The 19,325-nt window shown below is 36.6% G+C and overlaps 2 protein-coding genes across 2 annotated transcripts; one reads left to right on the forward strand and one right to left on the reverse strand.

Moving 5' to 3' along the window:
* Window positions 1–6,720: 6,720 nt before the first annotated feature.
* Window positions 6,721–11,347, reverse strand: LOC148071250 (uncharacterized). The gene is made up of 2 exons (XM_087801549.1): window positions 11,143–11,347; window positions 6,721–9,484 (listed from the first exon to the last, which is right to left on the reverse strand). Exons 1-2 carry the CDS (start codon window positions 11,321–11,323, stop codon window positions 8,574–8,576), a joined length of 1,092 nt encoding a protein of 363 aa, XP_087657675.1. The 5' UTR covers window positions 11,324–11,347; the 3' UTR covers window positions 6,721–8,573.
* Window positions 11,348–13,222: 1,875 nt separating this feature from the next.
* gnl3 (G protein nucleolar 3) lies at window positions 13,223–17,536 on the forward strand. Its single transcript, XM_087801327.1, has 14 exons — window positions 13,223–13,278; window positions 13,413–13,471; window positions 13,590–13,730; window positions 14,398–14,565; window positions 14,637–14,714; window positions 14,778–14,907; window positions 14,970–15,073; window positions 15,638–15,788; window positions 15,853–15,940; window positions 16,159–16,479; window positions 16,644–16,780; window positions 16,843–16,955; window positions 17,116–17,185; window positions 17,241–17,536. The coding sequence occupies exons 1-14, from the start codon at window positions 13,266–13,268 to the stop codon at window positions 17,339–17,341; spliced, it is 1,674 nt and encodes a 557-aa protein (XP_087657453.1). The 5' UTR covers window positions 13,223–13,265; the 3' UTR covers window positions 17,342–17,536.
* The last annotated feature ends 1,789 nt before the right edge of the window (window positions 17,537–19,325 follow it).

Raw genomic sequence — 19,325 nt, forward strand, 5'->3', positions numbered from 1 at the left:
CTTTGATCTATGCTCTTTATATTTTCACTTTGTCATCCCTTGCACTTTGTTCTTTATTTGCACTTTGTCTTTATTTTATTAAACTATCGATTTCCCGAAGGAGATCTCAAGGGGGATTAATAGTCTGTCTATATATCTATATATTCCACGGACATTTCATTTATTTGTCATTTAGTTTTGGGAAATAAAGGTTGTTAATATTAAACAATCGTTTGTGACGGTTTTGTCTCTTAACACATTTTCAACTGTTCCTCGAACATTCTCATCTGTATTAAATATTCCGATCAACAACAAAAAAAATCTACCTAATATCTTTCTTCTAGTCTAAAAATTATAAACACTAGGTAGTACATTTCACAAAATAAACTCTCTGGAAGATTATTAATAATGTCTAAACAAAAAGAAATTTCATAAAATAATTACTCTTAACTTGGATTGTACAAAAAATGTCTCAACACTGCAAAAAAAAGAAAAGAAGGGAAGATTATTGTGTTCTTTTCCTTGTCTTATTTTTGTAGAAGTTGGTGGCGATATCACCTTGTAAGTGTTTGTGACTTTGTTTACCACTAACACAGCTTTGCAATCATTTTTCCAATTCTTTATGATGATGGAGAAAAACAAGTCTACTTGTTTTGAATACGGAGCCGACTAGACTTAAGAGTCAGACTCTCATTACTGTATGTGGTCATCATCGTTTGTCCCAGATGATGCAAGATCTTCTAAATGGAAATTCAATTCAATATTAGAAGAAAAACGGGACATTTTCTATTGGGCCACCAACCTTTTTTCTTTCAAGTTTTTATTGAAATAGTTAAGAACAATTAAATATGATATAACTTTTTTTTTTTAAGGAGGTAACAATGCAGATCAAACTTCTACTTGTAGAAAAATCCATAAGAGCCAAATGAATCTAAAAAATGCCCAGTTTCACCTGCAGGAGATCAACTACTATGACCTTTGCTTTGAGTTTTTTATGATGGGGCTGTTGATACGACATCACTTCACCTCCACTCATTGAGTTCCAGCTGTGACCTTCCTAGACTGATACAGAGAAAACAAGTGGTCGACTCATTAAGGGCTTCAGTCTGATGGTAAAATCGAGACCTTAATGTTTTTTGGTGAAATGATTTCTCCAAAATGGGACACATTACACGGTTCAAAAACTCTTTCTATCGTCTGCTGTTCGGATCATAAAAAATGTTTATGTAAATGTAATGTATTATTCATTGCATATTTATATATGATAATAATGTTTTTTTTATTGTATTAATTTTATTTCATTCATACTGTTTCATTATTATATTCAGTAATGCAACGACAACGAATTCCTGATAACAAAGTCACACAGATTTATTTAACGTTACCAAGGTAGGTTCATGGTTACCTTAGTTAAATATGTTTTCATCATTTAAAAAGAAAAAAAGTAAATTATTATATACAAATTTGGTTTCAGGAATGCCTCTTAAAATGTTTAACAGTTTTTAAAAAGAATCAACAAACACACATAGTTTGTAACAATAAGATAATGAAAAGAAAGAAAAAATATAAATATCTGTAAGACAATATACATAATGGTATCTTAAAATAATAGTAAGAAAAAAAATATATATATAAAGTCTTCTTTATTAATGAAATAAATGTTGTTTTATTTTTTTTTAAATAACAGTTTGAATCACAAAAAATAAAGATTATCCAAAATATTAAGAGTGAAAAGTAAATATAATAATATAAAGAAAATTCAAGATCAAAGTGTAAATGTTTTGCAACTAAAACTTTGAAAACACAAAATTTCTGTTTCATATTTCTAATTTAATACACATAACCTACATATATATTTATTTTTTTAAGTCAAAATGTCTTCATTAAATAATAATTTGAGCTTCTGAATTGCTCTCAAAGCCACAGATGTATCAAGGTGTCATAATCTATCTGTTTGTGTTAAATTTAATTTTAATTTTGAAGAACATTTTAAATGACTGATAGTATCAGGAAAGGTTTGGTGGTCTAGAAATAGTGCTAATCCAAACTCTACCATGTAAAAAATAGATATTTTTCTTTTGTTTGCTACAAATAAAAGATGAGGCTCTACCAATAAACCTTGATAATTAATATTTTATTCAAGAAGATGCTCATCAATGTTCCACCTGCTCTAGCTACTATTATCTTTTCAAACCTTACTTTGTTTCCTCCATCTTCATCTGTGTTCTCAGCCGAGTCGCAGCTGATTGTGATGCAGCACCAGCTGCAAACAGTCTCCTCCTTGACCTCCAGGCGTGCTCCTGTACCTTCTCTCAGCTCGCGCAGATTTACAAGAAAACTTTCTCAGGTGAGGCGGCGACAGCTCTCGTGTCAGGAGATGAAGGTTTGAAAGACAGAGTTCTATTCATGGTCTTCATCAGTCACTTATGGAGGGCAGAGCAGCCGTTCATCAGAGTGGATTGTTAGCTTCAGTCACAGACAGACCTTTATCTCCCTACTGTCTTTATTTCACGATTTCTATCGTGTTGACCTGCTAAAAATATTTCAACATTCTGTTTTGTTTGTCTTCGGGGTCCAAAATATTTTTGACATTTAAGGTATATAAGAGAAAGTTTCTCTGCCTGGTTGTCAGTAATAATTGATGACTGGCATGTAGTGTCAGGTTGACCTGAGGTGATAATAGAATATTGAAATACAAAATAACATGTATTTTTGAATGTAAAGTGTTTTTGTCCAGAACTCTATCAACCTATACACTCACTAACTCATACAAACATAAAAGTATTTATTAACTAACTCATACAAATATTAACCTATTCACTCACTAAGTCATACAAAAATAAACCTATTCACTCACTAACTCATAAAAATATCAACCTATTCACTTACTAACTCATCCAAATATTAACTTATTTATTAACTAACTCATACAAATATTTACTTATTTATTAACTAACTCATACAAATATCAACCTATTCATTCACTAACTCATACAAATATCAACCTTTTTATTAACTAACTCATACAAATATACATCTATTCATTCACTAACTCATACAAATATAAATCTATTCATTAATTCACTCACTCATACAAATATACATCTATTCATTCACTCACTCATACAAATATAAATCTATTCATTCACTCACTCATACAAATATAAATCTATTCATTAATTCACTCACTCATACAAATATACATCTATTCATTCACTCATTCATACAAATATACATCTATTCATTCACTCACTCATACAAATATAAATCTATTCATTCACTCACTCATACAAATATAAACCTATTCATTCACTAACTCATACAAATATAAATATTTTCATTCACTAACTCATACAAATATACATCTATTAATTTACTAACTCATACAAATATAAATCTATTCATTAATTCACTCACTCATACAAATATACATCTATTCATTCACTCACTCATACAAATATAAATCTATTCATTCACTCACTCATACAAATATAAATCTATTCATTAATTCACTCACTCATACAAATATACATCTATTCATTCACTCATTCATACAAATATACATCTATTCATTCACTGACTCATACAAATATAAATCTATTCATTCACTCACTCATACAAATATAAACCTATTCATTCACTAACTCATACAAATATAAATATTTTCATTCACTAACTCATACAAATATAAATATTTTCATTCACTAACTCATACAAATATACATCTATTAATTTACTAACTCATACAAATATAAATCTATTCATTAATTCACTCACTCATACAAATATACATCTATTCATTCACTCACTCATACAAATATACATCTATTCATTCACTCACTCATACAAATATAAATCTATTCATTCACTCACTCATACAAATATACATCTATTCATTCACTCACTCATACAAATATAAATCTATTCATTCACTCACTCATACAAATATACATATATTCATTCACTCACTCATACAAATATAAATCTATTCATTCACTAACTCATACAAATATAAATCTTTTCATTCACTAACTCATACAAATATACATCTATTCACTCACTCACTCATTCAAGCATCAACATATTCACTCACTCACTCATTCAAGCATCAACATATTCACTCACTCACTTATTCAAACATCAACATATTCACTCACTCCCTCAGCATCTCTCCAGCCCTACTGTCCACTGCTTGTATTGGCTCAGACAATAGAGGGGCACCATGAGAACCCTCACTGACCCTCAGGGTCACAGTGGGCTGCAGGTTGTTAGTGAGTCTTTGATGAAGCTTCTTCACTAATGAGGTCCAGTGAGCTCACCCAACGGACCCCCTCACTGCGCTTTCTTTCTCCCTTGTCTCACCCCCTCAGTCACCCCTGGATCCTCCTGACAGAGACCGACGGACCGGCCTCGCAACAACACAACACCAGGCCAGTGTTTGTGTGTCACCAGAAAGACACATTTTGTGAACGTCCATGTTGTGATGCATCCGAGCCTGGTGTGAGCAGATTCATCTGGGAGTTGCTGGTGTCACCTCCCGGGACCCTGCAGAGAGTTGTCCACTCCGTGACTCATCCTGTCACGGACTTCTGTGTCTGAGCGAAGGATCCCAGGAAATAAATCTCACCACCTCCGTCAGGTTGTGTAGTGAGAGTGAATGATGTGGACAAGTCCGGAGAGCAAGACAGAGCGAGCCAGGGCGGGGTGGATGATGGATGCGAAAGAGAGAGAGCAGAGAAGTTTTATGGCGATGCTGGAAGACGACAAGCTGGATATTGTTACAAGAGAGTGGGAGTTTTGAATTCCTGTTTTTAGAAAAAAAAGTGACCCACAGGATAGTTTTAAAGTATCTGCTTTGTTTCACAGTCATCACAGAAACTCCTTTTTGAGACCATTCTAAGGAAGTATTTGAGGTTGTTGGGCCACATGGACAACCTCTCAACGCTCCAGTACAACTGACACATGTGTACTCTGAACACTTGTGGAGGAGGTTTCCTGTTTTGGCAAAATAACACATACATGTTTTCAAATGTTCAAGATAATATGTACAGTAAAAACAGAACAAGAAACTGATTCTGGATATTTGGTGGTGTTTCGCAATACCATCTGGATCCCTGCATTTTGTGGGACGAAGGTATGAAGATCCTACGGAAGGTTTTTGAAAAGAACAAATTGAAGGCATGATTCGTATTTAACAAGGATCGAATTACATGAAACCAATCCGAACTCCGTATCCTTGTTTCCCTTCTGAAGAACCAATTTTCAAGATACTTTGATAACAGAAATCAGATTACCTTTAAAAAAAACGCCACCTACTGACCTCTGAACAACATGACACTGCTTCATGAAGCTTCATCAAATCATCACTACTGCCACCTGCTGTCCAATAAAGATATCATGAATAATATTGAGGAGGAAAGAAATGAAGATATTAGTTTAAATACATAAGCAGTTTGGGAGAAGGTCTTTTTGTTGCTTGTTTCAGTCATTAAAAGCCATTTTAATTTTGTAATCTAGTTTCATTAAGCCCACTGGTGAAAAAAAACGGCCGTAAAATAACCAGCATCAAAGCAACATTGAAATATTGAAGATTCAAGTAAACCTCTGACACATTTGTAACAATATGGACTTAGATTATACCCATCTTAAATTGGCATTGAAAAGAAAATATTGGCGGAAAAATACGTATATCGAAAGAAATCGCATCTTATAGATAGATAGATAGATAGATAGATAGATAGATAGATAGATAGATAGATAGATAGATAGATAGATAGATAGATAGATAGAGTCGGGAACCACGTGTTATTGAAAAATAAATAAAAGAACATGTATTTGATTTTTTCTCAGCAAATATTTATTTTTCAATGCCAATTTAAGCTTGGTATTGCTCTAAGCACATAAATCTAACGCAGCTCAAAGTCATCCATCACGAAGCAACATCTTCTTAGACTCTCTAAAATTCCTGCCAGTATAAAACGTTTCCATCTCCACTGGTCTCCACAGACAGAAGTGTTTTAGGAGATAAAGTTGTCTCCTCACTTCTGAAGGGAAGATGGATGTGATGTGACCAAAGCAGCGGGACTCTGAGATGGATACAAGACTAAAATAAATGTTAGAATCACAGTTAAACTTCATCGTGTGTTTATTTTCAACTATTAGTAACTTCTTAGTTTAACATCAGTTACTTATAGTCTTCTGTCAGTTTCGTATATAAATGTGTAAATCGACGGGCAGCACTATCTAGTGGTCTGTAGTTGTTACTGCAAGAAGGAGCAACGAGACTTAAGTTCTAAACGGATTTATTTAGTTTTAATTAGAATATTTTAATGTTTTTTAATCTATGATTGATGTTTTGGATTAAGGATTCTGAAATATATCGCAAATGCTCAAGTTATTTTATTATCTCTATTAATGTTATATGTATTTAATAATTATTTATTATTTAATTTAATATAGAACTGCATACTGATAACACATATGAGGAATTACTTTGTTTCCGCCATTATCAACACTTCTTATATTATTTCATATACGTTTTCTTACATAACGGTTTCATTCATGTTTTTGTTCATTTATGATTAAAAACAAATATTATAGCAAATGTACAATATATAAACAACATTGAATTGTATGGGTGTTTTTTTTTATTGTTTACTACTGCTATTGCCATATTTACAATACATTCATTTTATTATTTACCGTCACCAAAACTGATCGAAACAAGAGCTGAAGTCTGAAACAAGTGAGTTACAGTAACATCTGTCCACAGGTGTCACTGCTACTTTATTAAAAAATAGTCTTGAAATCCACAACACTGTACACATGAGTGTTTCTGCAATGGGAGATCTTACTTGATGTTTTTCCACAACAAATTAAAAATAAATCTTGTTTGTAGTTTGGTGGTCATGTTATTAAATCCTGAGCCTCTGAAGTTTTCTGCTTATAGAATTAACGCCCTCGGGGAAAAATAAGTCAAAGTCGATGATGGTGAGGGAAGATAACACTGTGAAGGCTCAGATACACAAATAGTTTAACCATGAAGTCAGAAATACAATCATGTCCAACGTTCCCATCAAAAAATGGAAACAGTTTCAACTCATAGCACAAATATTTTGTCAGGGGCTTCGATGATGGGTTGATGACGTTTCATGAAACAGCTGATAACGTCTTCATTTTTGAAAGGCCACCAGATGTCACTCTTGTTTGAAGTTTGAAAATGATCCCAGGTTTCATTGAATGAGTAGATCAGAGACAATGATTATAAAGCTGAGAATTCCATCTAGCGGTTTTCAACATTAAGTTAATGATCATGATACACTTGGTGCCGTGTCATGAAGCCTCATCAGCACATCACTAGTGAAGTCACAGTATGAATGTGGGACAACTTCTCTGTAAGTTAAGGCAGATGTACTGTTATCTACTGTTATGTACTAATGCAAAGTCCTAAATGTGGCACAAACCTGAAGGCATACAATTACACTGAATGACAGTTGGGTTTGATGCATTCATGTGCAGTAGGAATCCCTGGAGAGATACAATTGTAGGGCTCAATATGTTTATGTTTAATAGCTTGTTAACAATTTGTAGGCTTATACAACATTCTTCAATTTTGATTGACTTAACCCATTGTTAGCCATATATATTTCACATAGGGGTATCAGGATAGTTAATTTATCTATCTAACATGAATTTAAAATTACAATTTCAGGAACTGGTTTAAGGGAGTTCACCCAAAACTGCAATTTTTTTTTATTTGAAACTGAGCCTCCGTTACAATCAAGCTTAAATATAGACTTATTACATTTTATTTTTAAAAATGATCTTGTAGAGGCTTCAATACAACAGGGACATTACAGAAAAGCAGTATGGAGGTATTTGGATGTTTTTAGATGTGTATTATTGGTGAAGAAAAGTGAGCCCTGAACACCATATGGACTAGCATTTCGGTCTACAACTACAAAAAGGAAAATGATTACCCTGAAAATAATTCCAACCCTTAGTGGACGAGAGTGCGAGTAGAAACTGGTGTTTGTCATTTTCTACAATTCTGGAAGCACCTGAAAGAAACATCCCCCAATAGCTTCAACAATTATTTGTGCAACAGTCAAGAAAATGTAAAAAAAAAAGATACATATCGAGAGAAAAGAATGATCAGATGTATGGAAGGCAAGAAAACAGCTGTGAATACTTGTGGTTTATTACATAGATGTGTGACCTCAAACAAATCTAAAATATTTGGGTTTGGCTTTTTACGAAACTTCATGTAGTTCTTCCATCGTCTGTGTCATTGATTCAAAATATTTGTCAAGAGTTTGAAGATGAGTGGAAGACTTGTGCTAGTAATACTATAAGGAAAGACAAGAAAATTCATTAAGGCTAACTAATCACTAGTTGTGTCTCAGAGTTTCAATCCTCCGTGACTAATACAAATCATGAATAATTCAGACTAAACTGTCGTTTACAAACTCTGTGTTGAAACTACAGTGCAGGAGGGGCTGGGGTTAGGATGAGGGTTCAATTCTCACCCGTCGGCAGTTTCAGCGAGTGTGTTTTTATCGACTCAAAAGTTTGCTCGTCGGTAATGAAAGGCGTCATTGTCCTGAGAAGTACGATCCCTCGCGGCTGTGGGTCTGGAGGTGCCTCTTGATTTTGTCCGAACGGCTGAAGCACTTGCCGCACACGGGACAGCTGTACGGCTTCTCTCCGGTGTGGATCCTCATGTGGACCTTCAGGTGAGCCATCTGAGTGAAGCCGTTTCCACAGATCTGGCACCGGAAGGGCTTCTCTCCCGTGTGGCTGCGCTGGTGCTCCTGCAGGCGGCCTGAGGAACTGCAGCACTTCCCGCACACGCCGCAGCGGTACGGTTTCTCCCGCGTGTGCACTTGAACGTGCACGTGCAAGTGTCCCACGTGGCTGAAGGCCTCACCGCAGACTTTGCAGCTGAAAGACGCCATGTTGCCCTGTGGTGATTTTTGATGAGGACAGTCCACGTTGTTGGACGGTTGGCTGCGCACCTGAGGCGTGGGGCCTCTGTTGACAGCGTTCCCTGACCCTTTAGCGCCGACCATCTGTCCTCCATTGTCCACACCTATAATGTCAATGTTGTTCTCGTTCTGGCAGTTCGGGTTGACGGGTGCCAGAGGCTGCACGCTGTTGTTTGCGGAAGCGGCGTTTCTGTTCGCGCCGCAAGTCTCCGCCTTCACGTGCCGCGCCATGCTGCGCGACCCCGGATCCCGTTCGCTGTTCTCGACGCCCTGAGTCTGAGGTATGTTCGAGGTCTGTGGGACTTCTGGGGTGTATTCATTGGAGACGCGCGAGGGGGGGAACATGTTTTCCGTGGCACTGCAGTGTCCATGAAGCTGGTTTTCAGCTTGGTTGGGTCGGAGATCACGTTTGTCCTTCACCTGTAGAGGAATCCGCTCTTCGTGGCCCATGCTGGGACTCCACTCTCGCCGTGGATGTTCTGCATCCTCTTCTTCCAAGAGAGCCATTGATGGACGATCTTGGAAAAGAGCAAGAGAGCAGGTTCAGTTTCAAGGCTGGATTTAAATAAATGTATTATTAAATGTAAAATTGTATCGTGAGTAGGCAAGTGTATAAACAAGAATCTGACGATATGCATCACAACACAGGGGCATTGATCACATTTATTTGTAGGAACGATGATATATTTGTAGAATGGTCAGAATTTACAGATCAGAACTTCACGTCTCATGATATATCATGACTGCTTTCACCTATTTTGAAACCAAATTATCTCCATACATCAGCTTTAAAAGCTGCTGGAGTCAACTGCACTCTCTTGTCCGGAATCATGGATTTCACAGTTGGTTTAATTGCAACAGAAAAAAGTATTTGCTTTTTTAATTGTAAGTAATCAAATTGTTATATTGTATTTTTTGTATCTTTTAATCGTTACAAGGCTTTTGGAAATCGTTTTAAAAACCCTTAATTGTTATGCACATATCTGACTTTAAAAGTCCAACTGCAATCTTTTTTTTTTAACTCTTTATTTCACAAAAACAAAATCAAATAATTTTTTTAATATTTTTTGTAAATAAAGATTTTGTCCATTAGCCTTCAATATGGTAATATATGGCAATATATTTTTAAATGATGCATCATTATATATAGGGAATGTCCTTGCAGGTCATCAACCACATTCTCCAACAGTGTCTATTTTTGTTATTAAAACATTCACTACTGCAACTTACAGTTCCTTAAGACAAGATGGAGTCCTGTGATTCAAAACTATGTCCAAGGACTGGTGACCAATTGTTCTGTGCATTTTAATATGGTAGTAATGTGCATTTTTCAGATTTGTGTTTCTTCTCCTTTCCTCTTAGGTCTAAATGTTTGAAATTTATAACATTTGAATGCAGTTACGAACTGTGTGCTTAGTTCTAGCACGAGTAGTTTTTGCTTTGCCTTGTTATTTTTTATTTTACTTTTGTATTGTCCTGTACTTGTACTTACCCGATTGGGTGTCTTGAATATACAGTTTAATGTGTATTTCATTATGGATATGGTCATGTATGGGTGAGGTCTAATGGCAATAACGAGACGTAAAAACCTTTTGGAAAAAGTAAAATATAGCAGAAATAAACCACTCATTTCTTATATTTAGATGCTACATTTACAGCCTGTGGTGATTGTTATTAAAATGTTCCTACTCAATGTTTCAGAAGAAGACGTTAAAATAATCATTCTTACTATCGTAATAACGAGGATATAATAATAACGAGCTGCAGCTAATTGACTTCTAACTTAAAATGCAGTAACTGAAGGAATAGATGCTCATCGCAAATTAACTGCAGTGGGAAGGAGACCGTTTAAGCAGTGGTGTCAAGTTTGGTTCCCAGCCACTGTTTTGGAGGCCAAAAGCAAACCCACAAAGCACGTTCAGTTGTAACTTTCAGTGAGTTTACATCAACTTAATACACAAGAACACAGGTTAGCCTGAAGCTAACGAACAAAGGTTGCTATAGCATTAGCGGCTAACAGCAGCTAGCTAGCGGCTAAAGTTACAAATACAGACACGCGCGAAATGTTTACTCGCGAGACTAATGTCGCCTCCTCAGCAGTTCGTAAACTCACTCCTGATGTTTCAGTTAAACGTGAACTCAGGCGTTATGGCGACTGTTTCTCTGCTGAGCTAACCTGGCCATATCTCGATCCCAGCGTCCCGCAGTCTTCGCCTCAGATAGTCGTTCTCTCGCTCGCGGATCGATATCTCCTCCTGGTACTCCAGGATGGTGTCCTCCACGGACTTGTAGATCTCCTGGGCGGCGAGCATGAGCCGCTCCGTGAGGAACACGTTGAGGAATTGCAGTTTGGTCATTGTCGGGGCGACGCGGGCGAGAGAAGATCATCGAACAAGAAGGGAGACGAGGGGGGCGATCACGTGACCAAACACACTTTCAAACATCTGCCGGAGCTTCTTCCTCGACGTTACACCTTATTGATAATAATAATAACTTCTTAAATCACCCAAACCCTGGATATAGATACACAAATCCATTGATGGTAAATAATAAACATGACATAAAAACAAATTAGTAACATTTTAAAAATGTATATTTTGTATTAAAACATATGTATTAATATGTGCCATCAGAATACTGAATGGTTGAATATTACATTTCGTATTTTTGAAACGTTGTAGTGTCGAATATTTTCAAAGTGAATTGCATTTTTTTTTTCCCACACAGAGTTTGATATCCTAATTCCAATTATTCAAAAATATATTTTCTAGATTCAATTTTTTTATTCGTTGCCTTTAGAATTCAATATTCAAACATTTGAAGATTTTCAAATTCAATACATGTTGGTATAATAGTATACAAAACCAAAAGAGTACCGAGATACTTGACTGCCATATAGAAAAACAATTATTCAATAAAAATAAATTCAACTTTTCAATATCCACGTGATTGAATTCAATTTTTTTTAAAAACAAATCAAATGTTACAAAATTTTAAATGTTAAATTCAACAGTTCAATATACTGAAGGCACTGATACTTCCATACTTTTGCCTCCTGAGAACTAAAAAGTATTGTTTTAAAAAAAAATTAATATATGTATTCCCCGCATAGAATAATGTTTTTGTGTATTTGTAGCTCTCTCATGAGCAAATTGAAACTCAAATAAACTTTTTTTTTTTAAATGCTTTGTTGTGTATCACTTACAACCAATAATACATGTCTTATTTACATCTTATGGTCCTTAGAAGTCTGGGCTAAAAGGGATCTCTCACTGGTCTAAAGATTAAACTTTTTATTAGCCGTGGACTAGTTTTCTAATAGTCTTTTTAAAGAGTGGTTCCTAACTTTTTTGTATAACGTCGGCATTATAACCACAGATCATCCAGTCAAAAAAAGTCATATAGAGTTTGTGTTTCCTTTATTTTCCCTAATTGACTGGGTTTGTTTTTTTTGTTGTTTTTTTAAAAAAATAAATAAAATTGACTTAGTTGAGCATCTTGACGTGTATACTTCGTTCCAATCTAAATTTAAATCAAAATCAAAATGCAAATGAACGTCTTTTTAGATGATGGTCTTCAGATGTTTAATTTTATAGCAAATCTTATACCCACTACAAGGTCTAGATGTCCTACAGATGTGTATTTTAATTAATATAAATTGTAACGTATATAATACAATGTTGATTCATCCATTCATTTAAATCTATTAAAGTATTCACAACAAATCTACAGTATATATAAGGTAATTAAAGTTCTCAATTTTTTAAATATTTTTTTTATTAGGTTCTTGGACCAAATAAACCACTAGATATGAATACATCATGTAAACATTAACCAAACTATCCCACAGTAATATCAATCAATACATTTTTCAAACATTATCACAAATATCTGAATGTGCAAACAATAAACCTATTTTAACATCTGTGAATACAGAAGTCTCTCGCCATATTTTAAATATAAATCGAGGTATGTTTCCCACAATAAAACCGCAACAATGTACCCCAGAAAAGCGCGCTATTTTTTAAAATTAATAAGGTTTGAAAAATATATTTTATTTATGTTTTGTAGCCCTCGCATGGGCAATTGAATCTCTGCATTTCGATGCATTACATGTAATATTAATTTATATTTTTCAAACATTTGTAGCATTTGTACGGACGGACAGTCGATGTCTGCCATGTCGGCAGGTGGCAGTGGAGAGCTCACTCGCCTGGAAAAGCGGAAGTGACGCCACCAGGCGGACGCATATTTCCTCTTCCTCCACGTGCATCAGTCACTCTTCTCTACAGCAGCACCATGAAGAGGCCGAGTAAGTTCTGCTCGTTGATATTGACAAAAACATCACTTGAGTTTATAACTTTTAAAGATACTTACAATATGTATTTATATTAGATTTGCTAGAGGTCGTCCTTGAATCATAACTTGTAATTATTCTATTTTCAGAGTTGAGGAAAGCGAGTAAGCGACTGACATGTGCTAAACGATTTAAGATCCAAAAAAAGGTAAACTTCACTTTATTTACAACGGTTTTTTTCCTTCATGTACTTAACAATGTCGTTTTTGTTAAATGACTAAATCAAGATTAGACTTTTGTTAGGTTAAAATGTACTTGTGTTTCAGGTTCGAGAGCACAACAGGAAAGAACGTCGAGATGCGAAGAAGAAAGGTGTGAGTAAGAGGGTGAAGAAGGATCCAGGGGTCCCCAGCAGTGCTCCTTTCAAAGAAGAGGTTCTGAGGGAGGCCGAGCAGAGGAGGTTGCAGGTTTGTACTCTACAAGTGTGAACGTGTTGTGGTTTAAAACTAATAAATAAATTACCTGACGTCGTTCTATAAGATGTCAGACTAGATGACGTCACTTTAATTTTCCACAAACATTTTGTTAATTTTTTTTAGATTAATGAATTCATCTCTAAATGTATATAATCTATAATGTTAGTGTTTTCTTCCTGTGTGCGACTATAGCTTTTTGTCCTATACATGTGAAGAGTTGCACAAATAAAACTTAACATTTTGAGCAATTACTAGAGTTGTTGAGATGTTCAGATGCGTTTACTAAAATTTTGGTTTCCATCAGATCGAGAAAAAGTTAGTAATATTCGTAGAGCGCTTTTCCAGACCAGGGTCACAAAGCGCTTAAACAATCAAAACAAAACAAAATAAAATGTATGCTTAAAAGGTCAAGATAACACTGAGAACAACACATGAGTCTCAGATAATCAAGATAAAGCCTGAACAAATAAAAATGTCTTGATGTTACTTGAGTCTGTAGATCTATCCGGCAACAACCTGGAAGGATTTTATTTGTAAAGAGCCTTTCTGGACCAGGGTCGCAAAGTATTAATTCCATCAAGTATTAATTCGTAATCGTTTATTTTTTATCCACCAAGATCAATTGTATTTAAAATGAAACTTGATTCACTGTTCTTAGCTCGAGGAACAAAAGGAGAAGCAGCGGCTACTTAAAATCGAGGCGCGGGCCAAGAAGAGGAAATTGGAAAAGGAAAATGCAGCAAATGAACCCACTGCAACAAAAGAACCCAAGGCAGCGAAGGAACCCAAGGCGCCGAGAGAACCCAATGCAAAGAAAGCTCGACAGGTTTGTCTTCTATTTAGACCCTTGATGTCCAGTTTGAATATTCTAACTGGAGGGTTTTTTTCTGGTTTCAGGCAGAGGCTGCTGAAAGGCGCTTGGAGAAGCAAAAAGAAAAAAGTACCAAGCATTTCATGTGTGCAGAATTGAATAAGGTAAATTGTGTTTTGTGTGTACCCTGGAATTTGAGTTGACCTTAACAACCCCCTATCCTGAAGGTGATCAACGCATCGGATGTCATCATTGAGGTTCTGGACGCCCGTGATCCTCTGGGCTGCAGGTGTCCTGAGGTGGAGCAGGCTGTGCTGAGCAAGAACAAGAAGCTGATCTTTGTCCTGTCCAGAATAGGTGAGTCTGACACTGATCTATAGGTTTGTGATTCTAAAATAAGACTAAACTGTGTGCTGCAGACTTGGTACCAAGACAACATGTGGACAGGTGGCTCCAGCACTTGCAGAAGGAGTGTCCAGTCGTCGTATTCAAAGCCTCAACGAGGCTTCAGCACAAAGTTGAGGTGAGTTTTAATGATTATTTTTGAACCCTTTGTGGTTTCAAAAAAATTACAGTACACTTGTTATAGAATATTTTAGCTAACTTCTAAGATCCTAAATTGACTAAAATTCAATAGACAGGGTCACTCTGTACTTGCCATTAGAAAAATAAATGTGTAAAAGAATCATGAAAATTCAAACCTATTGGATTCTTTTTTTGTCCTCACCAAACCCTGCACTACATGTTCTTAACATGAGTGCAATTGGAACTATCAACTGACAGATTGGATGAAGACTGATGCTGAAATAGTATTCTTTTGTAAGATGTGGTTCAATCAGGCAGTGTGTAAATCGTTCATTGTGATTTTTGACTGTCCTGGAGGATTGAGAAAGTTACGCAGATTATCTCGTGCTGCTGTAACCGGTTAATAACCTCCCAAAGCAACAATCAAACCACATGGATACATGGTCGTGTGATCGTCTGAGGTTCGCGGCCGGTGTGTGTGTTTGAGGACAAACGTAAACTATAAACTGGGTAGTAACTCAATCCTCGGTTGACGCTAATCTTCCTTCTGATTTCTTTCCAGCAATCCAAGAGAAGACGCATCGAGCCCTCCAACGACATCATCATGTCTTCCAAAGCTGGAACCTGCTTCGGAGGGCAGTGTTTGACAGACCTTCTGTCGGGATACGCCGACACCGTGAAGGGTGAAGACATTCTCAAGGTTGGAGTGGTCGGTAAGATCTTCCTGGAGTGATTCTGACTATATTCAACTGCTCACTGTTTTGTTTTTATATGCAGGTTTTCCCAGTGTGGGCAAGAGCAGCGTCATCAATGGAGTGAAGGGAGCTATGGTCTGCATGGCAGGAGTCCAGAGAGGAATGACTAAGTGAGTGAACATGAGGACACTGTATTAGTATGGAGGCAGCAAGACTTGCTTGTTTAAGATGAAGATTATGATGCTTTTTAAATTGTGGACTGTACATTTGCAGTTAGCAACACTCCTGGGTCTTTTTTTTTTTTAATGCTACCAAAACTTGAACCTTTGAGTCTGCTATAAAAGACTACAGACCAGTTTTCTAAACATTTTTTTTTTGTCCTGCATAGAAACCTGCAAGAGGTGCACATAGCGAAGAATGTCAAGCTCCTGGACTGTCCTGCGATTGTGGCGTCTCCGTCCAACCCTCCGGCCGCCATGGCCCTGAGGAGCCTGCAGGTGGAGGACGGAGAGCAGAATGTGCTGGAGGCCGTGAGGACTCTGCTCAAGCAGTGTGACAAGACACAGGTCCTCCTGCAGTACAACGTCCCCAACTACAGGAACTCTATAGAGTTCTTAACCCTGTTTGCCAAGAAGCGGAGTTTTCAAAGGAGAGACGGCACTCCTGACACGGAGAAGGCTGCAGTCACGTTCCTGAGCGACTGGACAGGGTGAGTTGTTTTTCTTTTTAAGGGTCTTTTGATGAGGAAATGAGGAGAAAAAAAAGATTCCTGATTTAACCATGGAGACTTTAATCCAACACTGATCCTGGCTTTGCCGACTGAGGCACAGACTCCTGTGGAGGTTATTGTTGACGCACCTGTCGCCCCAACAGACCCAAAATGAGCTACTACTGTAAAATCCGCAACGAGTCTGGACCTCCAGCCTACATGACTGAGGAGGTCCTGGTCCAGATGAAGGAAGTCTGGGACCTGAAAAAACTGCAAAAGGGAAACGAGGAGACGTTGAGAGGTGAGTGAGGGAACAACATGAAGGTTCATTGGACTCTGTAGCTGACACAAGTTTGTTTTCAGTCGTGAGATTCCCGAACCAGGTCAATGGGGTCAGTTTCATGTGCACCGAGCCCACCTCGGGTCTCCTGAGCATCAGTGACGCCTTGATCCCTGCAGTCCAGCAAGACGACCAGGTGACTGTTGCTGGAGTTACTCTGAACTTTATATCTGGAAGTGATGATTAACCTGTCAGAATGTTTATGAAGACACTTGTTCCAACGCTGATCCAGTCCAAGCATCAAAGGAGCCTCAGTGACTCAAAGGCAATGTTGATTAAAGTCTGTTCTCTTACAGCCTGACCAGACTGTCGTGGACACGGAAGACGTCACCGACGAACCTGGACAAACCGAAGAATCACCCAAAAGTAAATATTTTCTTTGAAGCTGATGTGAAACCTGTGTAACCAACTTTCTTCTCAGGAACAGAAACTCGTGTACATTTTCAAGCTCCTGAAGTGGACGTCATCGTTCCAACAGAGACGTCAGACGACGCCTACGACTTCAACACAGATTTCAAATGATGTTAATCATGAATACAACCTGGAATGTATCAAGACTTCGGACTTTTCATCTGATGACAGATGCTGGTCTTGTTTTAAACTCCTCCTGAACATCTGTATTTATTTTTGAAAAGTTAAGCCGTCAGATATTCTGTTTGTGCAGAATAATGTATATAAATATACCTTTACTGTAATAAACCCTTTCTTCAAATGATGGTTGCTTGTATATACACTTGTCTTTTTAGTACCTCCTGATGTAAACTTGTATCTTCATCACATTATATACCGTGACTTGCATGAGTCAGTCAAGCCTAAGAGTTGGTTGTGTATCACTAACAAGTAATGCATGTCTTACTGACATCTAATGGTGCTTAGATGTCTGGGTTAAGTGATCTCTCACTGGTCAAATGAAACTTTTTATTAGACTAGCTGTCTAGTCTTAAGAGTTCCCAACTTTTTTGCAGACAAGCATGTCCGCATCATAACCAGAGCATCCAATCAAGAATCGGTTTATTTTCACTAGACTTTTTTTTTTTTTAAACTTTACTCAGTTGAGCATCTTGACGTGTCGACTCTCTGACTAATGTTCGAAGGAAACACTTCAGAGTAATCAATGGAACAGATTGTATGTTAAAAAAAAAAAATCCTGGCCTGGTAATGAATGCCTTATGGACCTGTAACAGTCCCCTAACTAGAGGTTAAGACCATCTATACGCCTCGTCTAATTTAAGACTTTAACAAGTGCTAATATACGTATATTAATAGACGTCTAAAGTTCGATGTTCAGCCAGACATAAACTTGTGTACCAAAAGATATGCTTCGTCCAATCTAAATTTAAATCAGAATCAAAATCAATCAAAATTATGTCAGTCGTCAGATCTTTAATTTGATAGCAAATTTGAACCCCTTTACAAGGTCTAGATGTCCTACCTATGTCTATTAAATGTATTGAAATTTTAACATATTATACGTTATTGATTCATCCATCCATTTAAATCTATTAAATTATTCACAACAAACCTATATATAAGGTAATTAAAGTTCTCAATTTTTTTTTTATTAGGTTCTTGGACCAAATAAACCACTGGATATGAATACATCATGTTAACATTAACCAAATTATCCCACAGTAATATCAATCAATACATTTTTCAAACATTATCACAAATATCTGAATGTGCAAACAATATGCCTATTTTAACATCTGTGAATACAGAAGTCTCTCGCCATATTTTAAATATAAATTTGTACGTGAGGTATGTTTCCCACAATAAAACCGCAACAATGTACCCCAGAAAAGCATGTTCATTTGTTTTAAAGGAATAAGGTTTGAAGGGTAAACAAGTTCCTCATCAGTGTAATATTTATTGAAAAAAAAAATATATATATTTTTTTTTAGATCTCGCATGACAAATTGAATCTCTGCATTTAGATGCATTTCATGTAATATTAATTTATATTTTTCTAACATTTGTAGCATTTTGTAGCACTCATCCATAGCTGAGCGACGCACCCTCAATAAGCTTCTGTCCATCATAGACAATCCACACAATCCCCTTCACAGCACCATAGACCGACAGAGGAGCAGCTTCAGTGACAGACTGCTGTCAATGTCCTGCTCCACTGAAAGACTGAGGAGATCATTCCTCCCCCATGCCATCAGACTCTTCAACCTGCATCACACATGACGCAGACTCATCCCATCCTTTTTAACGATTTATATATATTTTTTAATATTTTTATTTTATTTTATTTTATTCTATTTTTTTTCCTTTTTATACATATGTTTCAGTATATTTTAGACTGTACATAACTTACATGCCTCTGTGTTCTATCTCTTTGTAACATATTCTGGAGCTGCTGAACCGTGAATTTCTCTAAGGAGATGAATAAAGTATCTATCTATCATCTATCTATTTGTACGGACGGACAGTAATGTACGCCATGTCGGCAGGTGGCAGTGGAGAGCTCACTCGCCTGGAAAAGCGGAAGTGACGCCACCAG

Source organism: Callionymus lyra, chromosome 10 (assembly GCF_982586985.1).
Source record: "Callionymus lyra chromosome 10, fCalLyr1.hap1.1, whole genome shotgun sequence".
Classification (NCBI taxonomy): Eukaryota; Metazoa; Chordata; class Actinopteri; order Syngnathiformes; family Callionymidae; genus Callionymus; species Callionymus lyra.

Coding starts and splice junctions, on each gene's coding strand:
- gnl3 (XM_087801327.1), top strand. Junction 15,941..16,158: donor GTCCAGAGAGGAATGACTAA/GTGAGTGAACAT, acceptor TGTCCTGCATAG/AAACCTGCAAGAGGTGCACA. Junction 16,781..16,842: donor AAACGAGGAGACGTTGAGAG/GTGAGTGAGGGA, acceptor GTTTGTTTTCAG/TCGTGAGATTCCCGAACCAG.
- LOC148071250 (XM_087801549.1), bottom strand. CDS start 11,323: ATGACCAAACTGCAATTCCTCAACGTGTTCCTCACGGAGCGGCTCATG. Junction 9,485..11,142: donor TGGGATCGAGATATGGCCAG/GTTAGCTCAGCA, acceptor CTCTTTTCCAAG/ATCGTCCATCAATGGCTCTC.